The sequence below is a fragment of the Fundulus heteroclitus genome, chromosome 3 (assembly GCF_011125445.2).
Source record: "Fundulus heteroclitus isolate FHET01 chromosome 3, MU-UCD_Fhet_4.1, whole genome shotgun sequence".
Taxonomy (NCBI): Eukaryota; Metazoa; Chordata; class Actinopteri; order Cyprinodontiformes; family Fundulidae; genus Fundulus; species Fundulus heteroclitus.
This window is the reverse complement of record NC_046363.1, coordinates 13,298,201-13,318,337: the sequence shown is the minus strand read 5'-3', so window position 1 is coordinate 13,318,337 and position 20,137 is coordinate 13,298,201. Positions and strand designations below refer to the sequence as shown.

General features: G+C 41.9%; 1 protein-coding gene across 1 annotated transcript in view; it reads right to left on the bottom strand.

Moving 5' to 3' along the window:
* Positions 1-8,704: 8,704 nt before the first annotated feature.
* Positions 8,705-20,137, bottom strand: part of LOC105927741 (eukaryotic translation initiation factor 3 subunit H) — an 80,936-nt gene continuing 69,503 nt past the window's right edge. The window contains exons 6-8 of the mRNA XM_012864658.3: positions 16,814-16,934; positions 9,446-9,578; positions 8,705-8,994 (exon numbers count right to left, since the gene is read on the bottom strand). Coding sequence (XP_012720112.2) covers positions 8,900-8,994; positions 9,446-9,578; positions 16,814-16,934 — 349 coding nt within the window. The 3' untranslated portion in view covers positions 8,705-8,899. The remainder of the gene's footprint in view (positions 8,995-9,445; positions 9,579-16,813; positions 16,935-20,137) is intronic.

Here is a 20,137-nt window from a genome sequence, read left to right as displayed (position 1 = left end):
GTTTGGCTGTCTTCTTTCGTCTTTTTAGTCTTTACTCTTATGCGACAATGCCCAGGTCTTTCATTTTGGTGTATTCTTCCTGTCAAGCTTTCTGAAGGGGACATAGCGTCTGCCTGGGCCGCTCCAAAGCCTTGGTATCATTTTCTTGGATCGTTGTCCTGTGGGAAGGTCCAACGGTGCCCAAGGCCAGGTTATTCTGCAGACTGATTGTGGTCTGTCTCAGGAGTCTTAATGTAGTCCTGCTTTCCATGGATCATCTAAAATCCAAGGATTTAACCCCAAGGCAAGCAAGATAAATGTGAGTAATTTTAGTACAAACCTTTCATGGCAGAAACTACAATGCTCGACTCCAAGGACACAGCCCAGAGAGGACTGCAGTTAACCAAGACAGACACACAAAGCACTGGTCCAGAAATCAATAGTGGCTTCACCTTTAAGTACGGTTACCTCCCTGACATCAATGAACTGTATCAGCTTGCAGCTAAGCAGGTAAATACAGTGATGGTGATTAAGGGATTTGACTTACAGCAGTGGAAACATCCAGTCAGTTGATCATGGATTTTAAATGTGCTAAACTGCCTTCAATAATCAACCCTTAAAGTCTTACATAGATTGAGTAAAACCTTACGCTTCACCTCAGGGAGAACTTTCACCGAATACTTCTAGGAAAGCTTTACATTTTCATGACTGTCCAGCAGGGGCGTTTTAAGGGTCTTGAAACACTGGGGGCTTCAGCCCAGACCTAAAATAGTTTAACTTTCATGGCACAACAGCTTTTAATTAAAACTAAAATGACATGGGACATGTACCAGTTCTCTGCCTTGGCTAGGTTTTGATTGAATGTAAATCATTGTGAATCCGACAAGAAAGGTTTACAACTATTTTATTTGGTTTTAATTCTTTATTAGTTGTTGAATGTTCAAGAGACGCAGAGTCTAGAACTGATGAAACAAACATTTTAATGAAGGAGATAATAAGGATATTTAAAAAAAACTTTAATCTGAATTTCTGCTCCTTCTATCTGAAAGGACAGGTCACTCCGAATTTTAAACTGGGTATTAGGGACCTTAAGGGGGTTCTGAGCTGAGGATCGAAGAGAGGTCAGAAGAATAAGAAATCAACATTTCACTGATGTATTGGGGGAGCTGTACATTAAAAGCTCTGAAAGTCAAGACACATTTTTTTTAAATCTACTCTAAATTAGACCAGTGGCCAAAGGAGGGTAAAACCGGTGTGATGTGAGCCCTTCTAGTTCCTGTTAAAAGCCGCACTGCAGGATTCTGGACCGGCTGGAGGCGTGTGACAGCAGTTTTGTTAAAACAAGTAGAGTTATAATAATCTAAACGGGAAGAAATAAAAGAATGAACAATCACCTCCAGGTGGGAGTTGGAAAAAATTGCACTCAATTTATATATACTTCTCCGATGATAAAAGCAGTTTTTAACCAATTGTCTTGAGTGACTGTCCAGAGACATTGACTGGTAAATGGCTTGTACTTCTGCAGCGCTTTAACTAATCCTACGACCTCAAAGCACTATACAGTCACCCATTCACACCCTGACGGTGGTGAGCTACATTGTAGCCACAGCTGCCCTGGGGCAGACTGACAGAGGCGAGGCTGCAACACATCTGCACCACCGGGACCTCTGACCACCGCCATCAGGCAATTCGAGTGATGTGTCTTGCCCAAGAAGACAACGACTGAGGCAGTCTAAGTGGGGGATTGAACTGGCAACCCGGCAGGATGAACTCCCTAGCTCCTGCGCCACTGTGGAGCCAGAGCTGTACGTTTAGAATCAGCACAGAAAAAATTATGAAAACGAAGAGGAAGACTTACTTTTGCACTTACTACTACTGGCATCAGCAGGCATTAGATTTTCCTGGTTTATGGAGCAACACTTTTTTTCTGTTTACATGCAGAATCGTGCCGGCTGTAGGAATTAAAAGTTATTTGTTGAGTTGAAGAACCTTTTAATGTGTTCAGCTACTTCAGGAATAAATGCTTTGGTTTTGACTGAACTAAGGACCAGATATTTTTCTCATCATGATGCAAATCCAGCTGGATGCTCACAGAGAGGCTTCCTGCTGGTTTCTATCATAGCCAGAGCTTTAAAGTTTAACTGTAGCTCAGACGAAAGTCCTTCTGCTTTCTGTTCTTCACGATGACCTCAGTGATGCTTTTTAGAGAGAACCTCCACCTCACGTCTCACTGGGTGAATAAGGGATTAGCTGTAACTTACAATTAGCCCATTCTGAACCAGCATTCAGGTTTTCCCGTCAACTTCAGCCAAGGTTGTGCCGCTTCTACCCGTTCCTGTGTGCCACACCAGGCTCCCCCTCTCTGCTTGTCTCTGCGGCTGCTCTGAAATGGACGTGTCCCCTGCTGTTTCCCTGTTTGAGTAATGAACGAAGCGGGCTGACAGCCCCGGACTGAACCAATGGACAAATAGCCCGTCTGTCCCTGTGTGGATAGTTGCACAAATAACCATTTTCCGTCTTATTTTTCTTTTGAGTCATTGCCAGATTATGGTGGTGTGAGCAGTGACTATATGGAATTTAGTAGAAACAAATCGGATTGTTTTTAAATAAAAATATTAAAATGTCATTTTGGGACCTAACGGCTCTTTTTAACAGACGTGTACATCTTCTTTCATGAGATTCTGGACTATTCAGAAAACATCAGGGGCTTCAGCCCTCCCCCACCCACCCCCACTGTTCACAGATTGCCCATAAGAAAGATGTACACATACTGTACATTCTCTGAATTATGTGATTGAGCATTTTTTGACTCACTGCATACCCTGTATCTCTTACATCCTGCTCATCATCTTTAAAACATTTTCCTTTTCAGTCGTGTTTAGGCTTGTGGCTCACAATACAGTAGTTATATCTTAATGTTAGCAGAAAAGCAAAGAGAGGACCGGCAAAATGTCCTCTCTTTGGTACAAACGCTCCTCCCTTTGATGGTGAAATCAGAAAAACTGGCCTCATTCTGATGCCTAAACAGGAGCACACCCACCTATGTCTCATCCCTGAGCATTTACCTGTTCTGCTGTAACACAGCTGTCAGAACAATATCTGAGAACGGATGAGGTCCGAGTTCGTTGGCAGCTTGTTTTCTCCATCTGATTTCGTTGGTTGGAAGACATGCCTAGATACCGATATTCAGTCAGATAAAAAGTAAAAACCAAGCTCACACAACACATTGTCAATATTGAGAAACTTCATGCTCAGCCGCAGTTGCGTTGATTATCCAGCTGCTGATTCCACTTGAGCAACGTTGTTGTCGTAGCATGACCTGCGTTTTACTCGTCCCAACAGCTTGGAGTAGTTCCTTCCCTTGAAGCCAAGAATCCAGTCGTTTAATAATCACCCATTAATTGCCATAAAACTGATTCCCTGCATAGAGGATCTAAGGAGAAGGTACTCACTGTCCTTTTGGTGTGTTGGCAACATGTAACTACACATCTATTCAGCATATAATCCTGAGTAAGGTCACCCCCCCCCCCCCCCCCCCGAGAAAAATAACTAACAACGGTCATGTTTTGCTTTCATACACACCATGTCATCTATTATCCATCTAAAGCACCTCCAAAGCTCTTTTTTTCTACCATTTTAAAATGACCTAATGTCCTTGGGAAGAAAATGGACAGGCAGTTTGTGATTTACATTTTGGACTTTTTTCAGTGTTTTTTTTTTTTTGGCTTTAAAGCCTAATCACAGTTTACGATGTGAAAACAAAACGGTATCAGTGACCTGACCCTTGCTGGCCAGAGTGGTAAACAATATCATGATGATTCCCGTTCATGCGGGGCGATGAGGTTGGACACAGCAATGGTTCCCACCTCGTCGTCTATTGCCCTTGAACCCCCACAGTGACAACATGGTTTACTCAAAACCGCTTTGAAGTTATAACGGCGTCAGCTTAGAGCCCGTTTGAAGCTGCGTCGCCAATGCACAGCAGGGGGGGTCCAGTCCGTGTGACCTCACATAATGGTTGTGCTCCGGATTTAAGGTCCATGCACAGTGAGAAGGATCTTAATTCATCTTTAAAGGCCAACATCCTTTTGTGCTGACTCGGAGGGGGGGGGGAGAAAATTTAAAGGCAAGCTCAGGTTGCAGTTTTGCAAAAACCTAAAGATGCCAAAGAAAATCTTATCACACAGCAAATCAATCACAGGAACACGTGTGCCTGTCAGGGTAGCAGTAAGCTTAATTAATGAACATCAGCCAGGCCCTGAGGGGTAAATTAATATTTTCCTCCACGCGCGGCATGATTTAAGGCAAGAAATGATTTCCGGCTCGAGTGTCACTGTTCTAATAAGTGTTTATCATATTGGTTGACTGGTAATTACTGGTAATGACATTGCACCGCTGACAGGCTGGAGGACTACAAGTTATTACTCGCCTTGGTGAAGCTGACGACGAGTAGAATAACGTCACGTGCCGAATTAGGACAGCGGCTTTAAGGGGCCCTGTTGCCCCGGACGGACGCTGGGGATGAGCTTTCGAGGAGAAGAGGCATTCATAACTTCAGGGGTAAATCTCAGATGTGTGGCAAGCTACAGAGGATCAGCGTAAGAACAGCTTACACTTGCATTTGAGGTATTTAGCCGATGCGCTCATGCAGAGCGGTTTAACGCGGTGTTCAGGGACACTTGACAGGCCGGTTACTGATCAGCGCAGGTTTAATGCTGCCTCCATCAGCCAGGAAAGTCTTGGTTGAGGATGAACAAGCTTTTTCAGAAGGTTTTTTTTTTTTCTTGTATTTGAAGCGTACAGGTCTATCAGAATGTCTTCGCTTTGATCCACATTGCAGCTCTTAGAAGAAATCCTTAAAGTTTGTTTCTGGGTGGTTTACAGTCCTGCTAAGAATTCACTTTTTAGGAACATGAAGCACTTTTTGAAGGCAGCCGGTCGGCCAGAGAAAGCGGAGGCCTGTTTGAATCGATGAAATTCAATAGCGCTGTCAAGGTGCAGGCACCCTCTCAGATCAGCCATTACATGCACACACAATATGGAGAAAACGGTGATGGTTATGAAAGCTTAAAAAGCAGATCATGAAATACAATCTGGTCAATGAAGCGTCATTCATTGACTCTAATGTATTTGGTATAGTTTTTTTAATCATTTGCAATATCTGCATCCTATAATTATAGATTTGTAAAATGTCAGCCCTCCGACGTCTTCAGCGGGAATTTCTAAAATTCAAGAGGACTACAGAAAGCAGCGGTGACTGGTTTAAGCGGCTGAAACGTGGTAACTTGCAGCAGAGTTCACGCAGAGATGAAGCATCAGGACTAGAAGCCAGCAGAGGATTAACTCAGCAGGCGTTGTGTGCAAGGCAGTGGTTTCCAAATATTTTCATCATCCCAACCCAAAAAGCAACTCTGGTGCAAACTGGAGGTGTACCAGCAAGGTTTAGAAGTCAGCTAAACCTGAGCAGAAGAGCTGTTCTACTATCCTTAATTTATTCATGATGCAGCTTCTCTTCATTATGTGCAGCATCAAATACGTTCCCACCCATTTATTAAAAACTAGTTTCTGGAGGGCAGCCCAACAGCAGATTCTTGCTGCTTTGCAAACCAGCCGGGTCCCGATCCCAACTTTGAAGCCGTCTTTCTGTATCCATGACGTCCACAATGAGAAACCATTATCCTCCGCTTGCCTTTAAAAATTTGTTACGTTATAAAAGAGACCAAAAGCTTTGAGATGGAAAAAAAGCTGTTTGTATCTAATTTACCGCTTTGGTTTTTATAGCTAGTAAAATCGTATCAACAAAAAACTCATTCACACTGTGCTTAATGCCTTCCAAAATAATAATAAAAAAAAGATCCAATGGCATCATTTCAATGGGGTCAGGGTAAAGTGCTATAAAGGACAGGGCCGCTGATAGCACTCAGATATTAAGACTGAACTAGAAGAACAGAATGGCTGCTTTAAAATGGAGTGGTGCTTGAAAATGGTCTTTTATCAACCATTGTTGTTACACATGCGGTCTCCACCACTCTGCATCAATGGGGCTTCAAGAATTTTGCTGCGAGTGAGATTACACCAAAATCAGCCATCAATGAGCTTCAGGGAGAGAGGTTCAGTTACTTTAAAAAGGAAAGAGCGGTGACCAACAAAGGATCGGGTCACAACCAGAGCAGAGCTCGCCAAACAAAGGCAGCGGGCAGGTTTGACGGCTTCAGCAGGAGGAGTGGAGAATTTGGAGCTTCATGTTTGGGATCATCTCTGTTCCAAGAAGGTGGGCTCACTCAGTTTTTCCCTAGAGACATTGTCATGGATAAAAAAAAATGTGTCACAGGATTGTCAGAGTAACTATGCTCAATAATTCAGGAACAATTTGGCAATGAAAATAAAACACTGAAATTTTGGGTCCATGGGCTGTAAAGCCCTCCAGCGACAAGCTATGGAGAGTTTTCATAAATTGACTAAAACAGAAACAAAAATAAACGAGAAACACAATAGCAGGAAAGTTTGTTAAATTTTTTTCTTTATTCTGGCGTCTAAAAAAAGCTACAATTGTGCAATTTCTTTGTCGATATGCTGAGGCAGTTGCATGTATAAGAAAATGTGAACCTTACAGAGCTAACCCTGACAGCCTGGAAGAACGTAAGCTGCACTGCTGATGATTAGATATATTTTAGTCCTGCTCACCATTATTGACACCTACGAAGTGTAAGTACACATGGAATATCTACTGAAGGAAATTCATTATGTGAAACATCTTACTACAGATAATTTCAGTTTTATACAAAACAGCAAATGATAAAGAACATTTAAAAAGATAAACATTGTGAGGAAAACCTAGAAAAACTTCATGTTTACCATATAAATGATATTGGCACCCATTGCTGCAAATCAGTATGGAAAACTCAGTTTGGCTCACCTGTTCCATATCACAAATAAGGATCACCTGTGATAAATTGCATTCAGCCATGTGACATGAATTATCCAATGAATGATCATTTTGGTGTTTTAAAAAGCCACCTGTTATTCCCTTTGTGTGTGACAATGGTAAAGACAGAGGGGCTGTCTGAGGACACTAGAAATGCTATTATAAGGGGTATAAGGCCATCTCCGAAGACCTTGGTATCCCTGTTTCAGTGGTGAATAATGTTAAGAAGTTTTCCAGGCATGGAACTGTCAAGAACCTCCCTGGATGTGGGCGAGGAGAAAAATGATGACAGAATGGTGGAAAAAAACACCATGTCAAACATCTAAAAGCCTGAAGACCAACCTGGAGCAGTTTGGTGTAATTGTTTCAACAAGTACCATATAACGCACACTAAACAAACCGGGGCTTCATGGCGGGGCTTCATGGGAGTAGGCCAAGGAAGAAAAGACAAAAAATATTGATTAATCTTTGCAAAAGAGAACCTGGACAAACCTTAAGCCTTCTGAGACAATGTTATACTGACAGATGAAACAAAAGTGGAGCTTTTGGTAATGCACACAAACAGTATGTTTACAGATGGCGCAGTGTAGCCTTTAAGGAAAAGAACACCATAGCAACAGTCAAGCATGGTGGAGAACCCATAATGCTGTGGGGCTGCATCTGGTACTGGAGGCCTGGACCGTATCACAGGTATCATAAAATTAGAAGATTATTAAGCAATTCAAGAGCGAAATGTCTTGCCCAGTGTAAGAAAACTTGGCTTGAGGAGAAGATCCTGGGTCCTCCAGCGAGATAAAGACCCAAAGCACACCTCCAAAAGCACGCAGGAAAGGTTAAAAGGAAAAAAATGGACTGTTTTTAAATGGACAGTAATGAGTCAGGATCTGAATCCAATTGAAAATCTTTGGGGGGAGCTGAAATCTGCAATTGGAGAAAGGACCCCTGCAAATACCACCCGAGAAGTGCAAGCTTATAGATGGATACAACAAAGGTTTGGAGGCTGTCATCGCTGCCAAAGGGTGTGCAGCCAAACATTAAGGATGAGTGTCAATATTAGTACACATGCTGGTTTTCTGTTTTTTCCTTTGGATTTACAATATCTGTTGAATTAACAATTGTCTCTGCTTAAATTACTTTGGACCTCCAATTGAAAGATCCTGCCAATATAAATTTGGCACATTTCCATTTATTTATGAAGATATTCCCTCAGTTATGCAAAACATGAAGGGGTGCCAATAATGGTGAGCAGCACTGTATATATGTCACAGAATCTCATAGACGTGAAGATTACCAAGAAATACCAGTACAGTAATCGTGACTTATTCCACAAGGCTGCACACATTCCCTGTTGCCCATATGTTTAGGTATTGCACTGTCAATTCATTCATGGGTTACTCCCAGTAAAGTCTCTGCCCTGACTAAAACTTCTTCACTAAGAAATAATGCTAAACCTTTACTTATACTTCTGCCTTAGTTCATTTAATAAAGGATCGGCTGTTCCCACACAAGCCAGCACAACAGATCACCTGCTAACTCGGTCCATCTTAGTGAAGTTTGAGGCTGCAGACAAAAAGCACCTAGCAATAACAAAAATAAAAATAAATAAATGACTGCAGTGTCTCTGTATAATTATTTTATATTCAAAAGTAGCTCTAGCTTGGCCTGTCAACATTCTGGACAATGGACATCCACTGAGGAGACATGTGCCGCACTATCCTCAGAGTCTGAGCTCTACAATTTGCCATCAGTCCAATTATAACAGGATTGTTCTAATGTGACAACATACAAGGAGGCAGAAAACGTAGAGGAAGGATCTTTATTTCAAGCAAAACAAGGTGTCAGGTATATCTTTGCCAAAAATATGAGCAAAAAAAAAAAAAAAAAAAAACAGAAAAAAGTGGAGACTTCTGCTGAAAAGATGATGGATGCTCCTGCAGCTGGCAACAAGGTAGCTTTTGCGTCTCCTTTGTCGGTTTCCCCTCTTTTGTCTCTCCTCTAGTTGTGGCCTTGGAGCGCCTCGGCCATGAACAGCTTCCCGAGGTTCTGAGAGGTGAATTCCTTCACGTTCTGGCAGTAGTTGTTAATTTGCCCTGTTGGAGGGTTGCCACATGCATTCGCACGCCCCCATACACAAACACACACACAAACACACACACACACACACACACACACACACAGGCACCCAGGCATTTGCACAAACACAAACAGGCGGAGGAGGGGATGACAAAAAAAAAGGAGCAAAACAACAAATTAGTGGTGAGCGGAGTAAACGGACGGATCAGAACGCTGTCAGAAGGCGGGGAGCTGAAAGGCGTCAAGCAGCAGGGAAAAAAAAGGGGCGGTTGAGCCGGAGACTCAGTCAATAAACTTTAAATTAATGTAATTTTAAGATAATGGCAGAGATAATTGCAAAACAGAACCTGAGCTCCTGCGAGGGGAGCGGAGGCGGCTGATGGAATTTAGAGAGGAGCGGTGGGGGGGTGGTCCTCTGACGCCCATGACAAAAGAAACTAAAGTCTTCAGAGTGTTGGTGCTGCGTACCTGCGATGAGCAGCGTGTCCATGCGCGGCGGGGGCAGCGGGGGCTTGAACAATTTGGTGAGGTCCTCCTCAGGCAGCGGGGGCTCCCCTCTGCTCTGTCGCTGGACGTTCTCCTGCTGCCGCCTCTGGAGGTACTAGAGAGGAGAGGGGCCCACAAAGGGTGCCATTAGTGGGGGCAGATGTAGCAGAGAGGGAGGGGGGGAAAAAAAACACAATCCACGAGGCTGTTGGCAGACGGCGCGACAATGTGGAGCGAGATGACGACGAGAAGATGTGGGAGTATCGAAAGAAATGAGGGGGGGAAAAAAAATGTAGCGGGTAAGAAAAGCGGAGAGCGGTAACATTAAAAAAAGAGAAAGTAGCGGGAGGCGTAAAGTCAGAGAGACTCGGAGAACACAGAGTAAGAGATGTAGAAAAAGTGAGTGATGAAAGCAGAGATGGGGAGACAGAAGAGTTATAAGTGCTAACAGGAATGGAGTGATTTGTGGGGGGCTGACAGTCGGTAAATCAGCGAGGTGCCACGTCTCTGGAGATCCTGAAAGCCTTGTTCATTTGGAAAGATGAAGGAGAAAAGGAGAGGAAGGTTGGAGCAGACGGAGAATCTAGCTGGTGTTCAAGCAAGGGGGGGAGCGCTTTCACTCAGACATCCCACCTGTACAGGTTCATCAGATAAACAACGAGAAACATTTTGATCTTTTCTCCTACCCTCGGTGTGTCTCAGCATGACGTTGCAGCACCGCAATGTGCAAAACTTTCACTCCCTTATGCTGCATGTAATTGCTTTACAGTTCCCAAGAACTATCTCAACCTTCCGGGAAATTAAAGTTTAAAAATTTGTGTAATGCAAGCCTGGTGCTAATATCAAACAAACAGCTCTGTGTCAGCCAAACAAAGCCAACGCTGCCTGCGCTTCCATCCAGTCTGCTTTACAAAGACAGCATTCAATGTCTAGCAGTTTTACCAAGACCTGACAGGAACTCTGAGTTACACTAAGATCCAGCTTCTTGTTACTTCCTGCTTTTTATTTGATGATCATCATCATCTTCCAGCATCTCCCCCTGCAACTCTGCATTTTGTAACGTTTGCCTCATTCTGTCTTTAGAAGCATCCAAAACAATGATTGTTTTGGAGTCACACTCAAATATCCAGCCTCGAATCAACTACTCCATACACCCCAAATATTTTTTTTTTTCATTTCCTATTTATCCCATGTAAAGTCTTCCTTCAAATTTTAAGAGATCACACGGCATCTGCTGCATCTGTGGATGCTCAGGCAGCAGGAGGATTTTGACTTCCTGGCCAGAAATAATTCCCATCCACCAGTCAGTGTCTGGTTGGTTATTTCCACCCAGCCATTTTTTCACCTTTTAGGTCATTTCGTACTGGATTTAAGATGCTGTCTGCCACGGGACGTTTCGTTCGGACCTCCAAAGGAAGATTAATTCGCTCTTCAATAACTAATGATTTCACTGATATATTGTACTAATAGTCTGCTGTAGGGAAAGCTGGCTTCGGGACTCAAAATCTACCAACAGGAAGTTGCACATCATTATTCTGGTTTGATTGGGGGACATAATCTAGCATGTTTTAAACGATTAAACTGGTCCAAAGGGATTACGGTCAAAAAATAAATGAAAACAGGGTGTAATAGAAAGTATTTAGAAAATATACAATAAAATGAAAAATTATTAAAAATGCTTCAACAAATCATAAATGACAGGCAATCATTTACATGGATTTAAAATAATTTGCTTTGAGGTATAAAATAGAACCCGAAAGGGATGAAAGTGACAATGAATGAGTAAAAAACGTATTTAGACTTTCAGACAAGAGCTAAACTCACAGGTGGTAATTTCAACATTCCTCTTTCAGATCATTCCTACGTTTCATCATCTACGCTTGTTCTCTTCGCTGTCGACTGAAAAGTCCCGACCCAGTATTATGTGCTGATCCCAGAAACAGGTCTTTCAGAATCTGATGTAGATAAACACCATGTTGAGGACGACACATGATGACTTGGCTTTTATCTGAAGCACTGAGTGCAATCAGGCAGCCTTCCTGAGGAGGGCGACAGCCTCACCCACATACTGGGGAAATCCTCGACTACCATCTAGGATTTATTGCTCGGGTGAATGCGGTGAGCTGAAGGCCACACCTTTTTGGTTCTGCAATCCCAGCTGAGTGATTTGAAAGCACACAGTGCTTCTGCGGTCAGATCGACTTGTTGGACGTCATTAGTGGTTTGCGGTTGTGTGGCGAAGCAGTCTGTTACCTGGAGAACTACATGCTGTCTGCTAGGCTTGCTGCAGGTGAGAACAGTTCTGTGTTTTTTTGGGGGGTGTCAGTTCTAAACCACGCCTGGCCTCCTCCTCCCAGCACACCGCAGGCCGCGCGTTCTCGCTTCTTTAAAATTAGCCTTGCAGCTTCCTTCTCCACAACAACCTGTCCACCGTCCTCCATCCACCAGAGAAGGTAATCCATACTTCCATTACACCCCCACACACTGTTGCACATTGGGCCAAAACTAAAAGTGGGTTTCCACGGGCAGGAAAAGCCCCCTGAGGACGTACACGCCGCTGTTCTCCTTATGGCCCCATCTAATCAGGTAAGGCATTCAATCATAAGACCTCATCATCTTCAGACTAGCTGATGCCGGCTCTGAAAGGACAATTACCATCCAGATTGAATTCTACAGCCGATAGATCACATCTCATACAGTCCAGTTGGTTACAGAAGGAGGTGAAATAGTGACTTAATTATTTCTACAAATCGACCCTTTAAAGTATATAAAATGCATCAATCTTAGGTTAAGTTCTTCCAAGTGTGCTTTTGGTTCACCTAGGGAATATCATGAGTTCTCGTCTACCGACAGCTGTTTGGGAATTAAAAGACTATCATATCGCTGCTCATCTCAAAGGCTACGTTTGCATCAGCCGCAATTTAGATTAAGCCCAATTATCCCCGCTCACCTTTGGCCCTGTTCTCTTCCCTTCAAGGATTTGTTTTAGCATGCATCGTCTGCCGACACGTTCTCCCCTCGCTTTTTTCGCCTTCCCTTTGGCACAACAACCCAGACATCATGTTAGCTTTAAATGATGAACTTTTTACGACCTGCTTTTGGCAAAGCGCTCTTCGGCTTCCCCGGCTCGCTTTTGTGCGAGTTTCTTTAAATGCAGAAAAAATTACTGGCTTGTTAAATCTTTTAATGGTAGCTGAATTCTTCTATTAGGCGTAATCTGTGCTTCCTCAGTTCGGCGGATTAAAACATTGCAGCATACCTAATCAACGGCAAACTGTTGTGGGCTCCTTTGGATGGGAATGAATCAGGAAGGAGTGAGCCATACGTTTCCCCGCAACAAAAGACCAACTTGGCCGCGGCTCGTGCCAAGGAATCTGTTATTTACCAAATACAGAAGGCTGTGGAAGAAAAATGGAGCCCCCTGAGCGCAATGGCTTTTTGCAACTTTCTATGATGATTAATAAGGTTCCATTTGTCCTGGAAGCAGCAGGGTCAATAGCACAAGATTACAAGAGGCACGCAGCATAGATGTCTGAGAGGTTTAATAGAAGCTCACTTTCCTTTTCCCTGTGTGCTTTATTGGTTCATAATAGGGTACCGTGTGAAATGTGAAAAAAGCTGACACTAGAAAAGCAGGGGTTGTCTGCGCGATATTGTATGGGAGTCTGTGTGTGTGAGTGAAAGGCGAAAGCTTGGAGACTGATGATAAGGTGGGAGCAGGGAGAATGATGGATTCCAAGAGTCTGCACGTGTGGGGATGAAACATATACCCTTCCTCTTGTGGTTTTATAAAGTTCCACCTATAGTTATGGATACACGTTTCATCCGACCCTGCCTGGTTTGCGAAAAAGCTGCCGGTACTTTTATCTCCCGCTGGATGATAGAATGATGACGGTGACTCAACCCGGATCAACATTAATACCTCAGACATTTTCTCGCTTCCACTTCCACAGACTAATGACTGAATAATGCGCCCGCTCCTACGTAGGTGTATGTTTGTGCGCGCGTCAGTGAGTCACGCTGAGCCGCTATGCTCCCATTTCCTTGAACAATGTGTGCACGTTGCGGCGTGACGTTGGCGCTTTGCATTTGCGGCCAGATGTTTATGATGCAACTGGCGGAGGTTGTAGCTGCAGATGTGTGCATCCAGACTGTTTGTGCATATTTCGCCTCCTTTAATGCACTCGTTTCTGAAAATGTGTTCGCTCAGGCTTTTAAGCGAAGTCGGAGCTCTGATGTGGCTTCACCTTCTGCTCGGAGCAAACTCGGCTTGTGCAGAATGCAAAAACTATTCATGATCTTGAAACTTTTTAATATTTAGTCACATTAGACACAAAATTGAATACATTTTTTTGGACTTGCATGAGAAAGATAAACTAATGCAAAGTAGTGCATGATTGTAAAGTGGAAATAAATGAATACATATTGTTGATCTTTAGTTTTGATGATAAACTTAACTGTGGTTTGCAGCATTCAGTCACCTAATTAGTAAACACCGATGTTCACCGATGTCTAATTTATTTAGTATAAAGCCAGCTGTTCCATCAAGGCCTCAGGGATTTGTTAGAGAACAACAGTCAACAAACAACAACTATAAAAACCCACCAATGTCAATAGTTGTAATTTTTTTATGATTTCATCTTTTTATTTTCATAAAAGTTACAACAGTTTTTCTCCACAGAGCTGTGTGCTCAGTGAGTCGTGCCTGAAGTCTGCAGTAGAGAGTGTGTGTCTTTGCACCTTTGATCCAATCAGGTGTTCGGTTCCGGCCGCGTCGACGCCCTGTCTATGCTGCTATTTCCAAACAAACACGGCGGTGCGATCAGTCTCTAATGAGCTAGGTTTTAAAGGTCGCCGTGGTTTAAAGTGTGAAAGTTAAAATAACTAAGAGAGGCTGGGATACTATGTAGGTTTGGTTACGCACCGCAGCAGCAGGGTGCAGGAGAAGGGGCAAAAATCACCTGAGGGCTGACAGTGAGCTAGAAAACAAAACACTGATAGATTTTTTTTTTCCAGCTGCTGAATGTTTTTTTTAACTTCCTGTTTTTCCCACTTGCTTAATTAGCAGAGTACTTGTGTTAATGTGCAGAATTACGCAAAAACCCAAATGTATTAAAAGTCATCTGCCTTTAATCACTTTCGTGTAAATAATGGGAATATCTAAATAAATCGTATGTCAGCAGGACAAATTCCATAAACATAGACATAAACTCAATATTTACTAGTTATTTTAAAGATACAATTCCATACAATATTTTATCCACCGGTGTAATAGAAATAAAATGTTTAATCTGGGTTGCTCACTCTGAACTGAAAACTATTGTGCTAATTTATGGTATATTTGACATTCTGCATATTGAGGGTTTTTATTCGTAAATACATAAATGTTAACGGCTTACCTTTTCATTTATGTCATGGAGGTGGCCCTTTTATATATGCAATCCATACTTTAAAATCTTTTTTTTTTGTACAACGGAGAAAAAAATTAAAGGAGTGAATGAAGTATTTGTTTAGAAAAAGAAATTAGAGTAATTGGTTAATCTGAATATTAGATGACAGTATTTGAAATGTTAGCGCTAGACCTAAAAGTGATGGTCAGCAAAGGGGAAGATATTCTTCAGCAGGGAAGGGAAGCTGCTCAGAGGGGGCAAGGCTGCAGAGCCCAGAAGGCTGCGGCTGTATCTGCAGCAAAAGGAGGTCCTACAGGACCTTTGAGGCGCTTTGAGTGGCCAGTATGACTTGAAAAGCAACCTATACAGTAAGTTTAGTCCATTTTACCATTTACTACGTGTTGATTCAGGGGGAACTAAATGACAATGCATGCTAGGGCTGGATGATAATTCAATAACAATATATATTGATCGATAGACATATATTGATAAAAAGGTCTATAAAAAGTTCAATAGAACAGTTTTCCTTTTAGCATTCTAGCCTATCATGTAGGTTAATACTAGTCTCTACATCCTCCCAACCAATCACAAATGCAGACCCACGTCACCAAGCTCCGCCCACTTTAAAGAGTTCAAAAAGCTCGTTCTTTTTTAAAAAAAACTTGCAGTTTTGGTAAAAACTTGATTGAATATTGGGTTTAGTTTGAGTTCAATGTTTGTGTGTTCTGCATCTAAAAATAGGTCGCCAAGCAACAGCAGAAAATGGTCAGGGCTGCACTTAAAATATATGTTTTGAATTTGTTAATAATTATCACTATAGATCAGTATGATTTTTATTTTATCAATATGCTTTTTTTCTACATCGTCCAACACTAACGCATGCCACGTTTTTCAGGTTTTTATTTGTAAAAGAATGTATTCGGTTCTTTCTACTTCCCAAATATGCATTACTTTGTGTTGGTCTACTACATCAAATACATTGAATTTTGTGGTTGTAAAAAAAATAAATAAATAAAATGCACCGGGGGTGTTAATATTTTTGCGAGTCTCTGTACCCGTGAAGTCTCCTTGTCGTTCATGATTTCTGAACCTCACCTGCAGTATTTAACCTTCTGCTCTGGACACACGAGAGTAATTACAGCGAGAAGAGCTGTGTTTACACGATGACAGCTATAACAAGTCAACGCAACCTTATCAGTGTAAACTCAAGGCAACAGAAATGATTCGTGATGAGCCGTTAATGTCGCCTGGCCTTTCCTTACCACCTGTGATGCTTTGCTTCCCCCACGTTCATTTGGTTTATTACGTTAATAAGCTCCTTCAGTGAACTCCTTCTTTGTCGCGTTGCAGAGGAGCTCACGCCTCTGAAAAGCTGCTCCTGTGTTGCCCGTTTGTCTGGAAAAAGTCTCGCCTTATTGCAAACCCTGCTCTTTCTTGCTGGAAGTCAGAATGTGACGGAGGAGCAACATTTTATAAGGCTGAGGCTGAAGTGAGACCCTGTCACATACTTTTATGTGTCCAACCCACAGCTTCTGGCTACATATTAGATGGGGAAAAAAAAGTGTTTAATACAAAAAAAAAGGTGTTGATTTTTGTTGCAGTTAATTGGTATAAAAACTGATGTTCACTCAACACAGATGTCAATAAGCCCAATTATGCAACGTTTATAATTCAATGTTGAGATCTGGATAATTTGCATAACTCTTCCGTTCCTGCTGTGATTACAGCTTCAGTTTGGTTGTGTCCACATCCTGGAGACATAAACCTGCTGTTTCCCTGCTAAGAAAGGGACTGTGGGTGCATCTGCTTGTGCATACGTGTGATAGGGGAGGGAAAGAGCCTCTATATGTATGCTGGTGCGCTGATGCGCCTGCTGCTCCTGCTGCCTCACTGTGTGGGTGGTGTGGGCACTCTGCTTCCTGAAAGCCTGGCCGTACACCGCTTTGCTGGCGCGACTTACCTGGTGCTTCTGCTGCTGCTGCTTGCTCAGGTTGCGGCTGTAGGTGTTATATTTGACAATGTCCTGGTTCAGGTCGTCCACCCTGTCCATCAGAAGCTGAAGACTCTTCTCCAAGTGGTTGCTGGAATGAAATTGACTCGGTGTCAGTCAAAAAGTTTTTGTCTTGCCAACAGAGAATGTGAGCAACGGCAGCAAGAATCATCCGCGATCAACATGCATCCCTGATCTGTCTGGACTAGTTCTCGTAATCTTTATTTAAAGGGAGGTTATACCAACTATACAGTGACCTTAGTACTACAGCAGATATTTATATAGTATTTAAGTATACAGTGAAAGTCTGCTTATTTTACAGTAATAAGTGTATTTCGGGTTATAGATTCCCAATAAACATGCAGACTCGAACCCCTCTTCCCTACTTTGTCATTCACATGACAAGTCGATCCGGCGGGATGATGGGGAGGTATGACTCAGCAGCTTTCTCATAAGCACTAAGACTAAAACGTGTGCTAGCATAGAACAGAATAAAAATGCATTTGTTGTCCCACAATAGGGTGATTCAGGCGAGTCAGTGGCAAAAACACACGTAGACAGGATACACCAGAGTTACACACTAGACTAAATAATATGATTAACGCTCAATTTAAAGTTAAGGAACTGACCAGAAAGGGGGGAAACACTGCTCAATTATTAATAGATAATCCGGCGCATTCAGGTAAAAATGCAGCGTTCAAGTTGAAATAGAAGACAGCAGCCGATTTAAGAAAATTGAGCAATGTGATTGTACAAATACTACCAGAGAAGCTCAAAAGTGTGCAAATGGACATGAGCATCTGAGAGTCAGTGTAAATGATTCTTGATCAGATCACAAACCTGTGGATGTAGCTGGTTTATGTTGAGCGTTTACCTATTGCAACTCATTTTAAAACACCAATTCTTTAGCTTACTCTGGTTGAACCGCTCCACAACTTTAAATTGACTTGCAGTGAAAAAAACATGTTGGTAAAATTAAGATTGCTTTAAACCCAAGTCTGAAAATATGAATAACTTAATGGCATCTTAATCTTACTTTAAGATGCCATTAAGTTATTCATAAAAATGGAAAAAGGTCAAATTTGATTTCCTTTAATTTTCATACTTAGACTGGACAAAATAGCAGGTAACTCAAAAATAAAAGCACGATACCGAGGGCTGCTAGGTCATATCGACAGCAACACTGTTCAGTGTGAACACAGTCACTGGGCATCGACTGTATCAGTCTCTTACCTGAAATGAAGTCAGGGGGAAACAAAAGATGAAAGGAGGTATATTTAAAAAAACATTATTTAGTAGGATGTGTTAAGACAGGTGTGGAAGAGAGAGTAATGTTTTAAGCAGATAACAGGAAGGCTGTGAGTATAGCAGAGGTCCTGTTTTTTTTTTTTTTTTTTTAAGACAGCTATAGCTAAATAATGATAAAAAAAGAAACATGCATGTGTCATCCTGACAACTTTGACCAAGATTATTTGGATCTGAATTTAAAACCTCTTTTAATGCTTTAGGATATCACAATTTTTTGTTTGTCTCTTTCCGTTTCTAAACACCCCTGTCCTCTATGTTTTTGTGAAGTGTGTGGTTTCAAAAAGTGCTTTACAAATATATTTTAACAGCTTTGACACTCATAACACAGCCTAACATTACAAAAAGCAATTCCTTTCACAATAAAAAGCAAGTTTCAGGTGAGTGTTTCCAGGCGGACCTTAAACAAGGCTTCATGTCAGAACAGATGGACGCATTTCTTTGAATAACGGAGGCCGCCTGCTGAGCCTCAACCACTCCGTGAATCTCTCCGACCAAGAAAAGGCTTTTTAGAAATTTTATAGAGCCAGGGCTCTACGCGGTAAATGGATTGGCTCCAATGATGGTTTATTGTCAACTTAAGTGAGGTTTTAAACAGTGTTTTTTCAGTGCATCTTTCATTCTCACACATAAAAACGCCATAGAGAGAAAAAAGGACAGAAGATCAAAACAGAATGCCACTCGTCTCCCTCCTGGATTTTTAACAACAGCGTGTCTCTACCTTGCACCTTGAGTTCAACCTTGACAAGGCAGTAGAGCTCTGCTTTAACTTGAAACCCTCTTTTTTTTTTTCCTGTCGAATTACGTTGTTTCATTTATGAAGGTTTTGGGTGCAGCACAATGCTGCATGTACTGTGAAAAAAAAACTGATTCCTGCCTTCTTTTGACAAGTTCTACCTGAATGACCGGCCCCTTCCTTTTTTTTCCGTCTCATCGGGGTTATAAGCCCAAAGCTCGTCTCTTCTGGAGTTATTGGGGCTACAGTGCTATGCTTCTTGGCAACAAACTTTGCTTGTTTTGGCCCATCATGAGCAGAAGTTTACCTTGCATGCCAGATGGATTCCTGCATAATCACTGTCAGGAGAAAAATCCCTGCTGCCATGTTCCCAACTATTCTTTTGTTTTGTAGCCAAAACGTCAAAATTCAGGCTGACAAGATGCTTGTACAGCCAGCTGGATGGAAAGGTTTCTTTTTATTCAGTCACTGGTTCGGTGCTTTGTTGATGGGTTTCCTGCTGACAGATAGGTGCGTCATGCAATAGCGTGCCCTTTTATGTTGAACTTTCTCTGGTGGAAACCCAACAAAGTTAAAAGGGGTGGCATGACCAAAATCCACCAGTTTGGAGCGGGCAAAGGTCAGAGCTTTCTGAACTGCATGGATCTGACCACACGTTGCCCAAAGCATTAGGCCGGGTTTTCAAACAATACCTTCAAACCCAAAACCTGCCTGCGTAATAAAAAAGGGCCATTGATTGATTTTAATGTTAGATGTCTGAGAGTATTAGCTTTAGTTTGAAGAAGATCTACAAAATATTTCCGGACTTTTGTAAGAACAAAAATGTCAAAAATCATATAGAAAACTCAAAGGTAAGCATTGTGAAAACATCTTAGAAAGCAAAGGAAATATTAATGCAAGACTAGAGACTTTTTCTTGCCTTAAAGGGGACACTTTTTTAGCTATTAGATTAATTTTGTTTTGTACTTGCAGTTTTTAGAAGTGCAGAAAATTTTAATGCAGTCTGTCTAGGAGCTGCGTTTGTTCTTTTTGGGTCATGTTTTTCTAGCTGTTCTGTTAGGTGTGGACAATAATTCAATATCAAAATATATCACAATATAACTTTATTCAATAACAGTGATATGATATTTCTCATTTCAGTATACATTACAGTCTATGATTACAGCATTTGGCACGTATGTTGCGGGTTTATGTAGTTTTATGTGTTTTGTTTTTTAAAGTAAATATTTCTAAAATGTTATATTGAAGGTGAT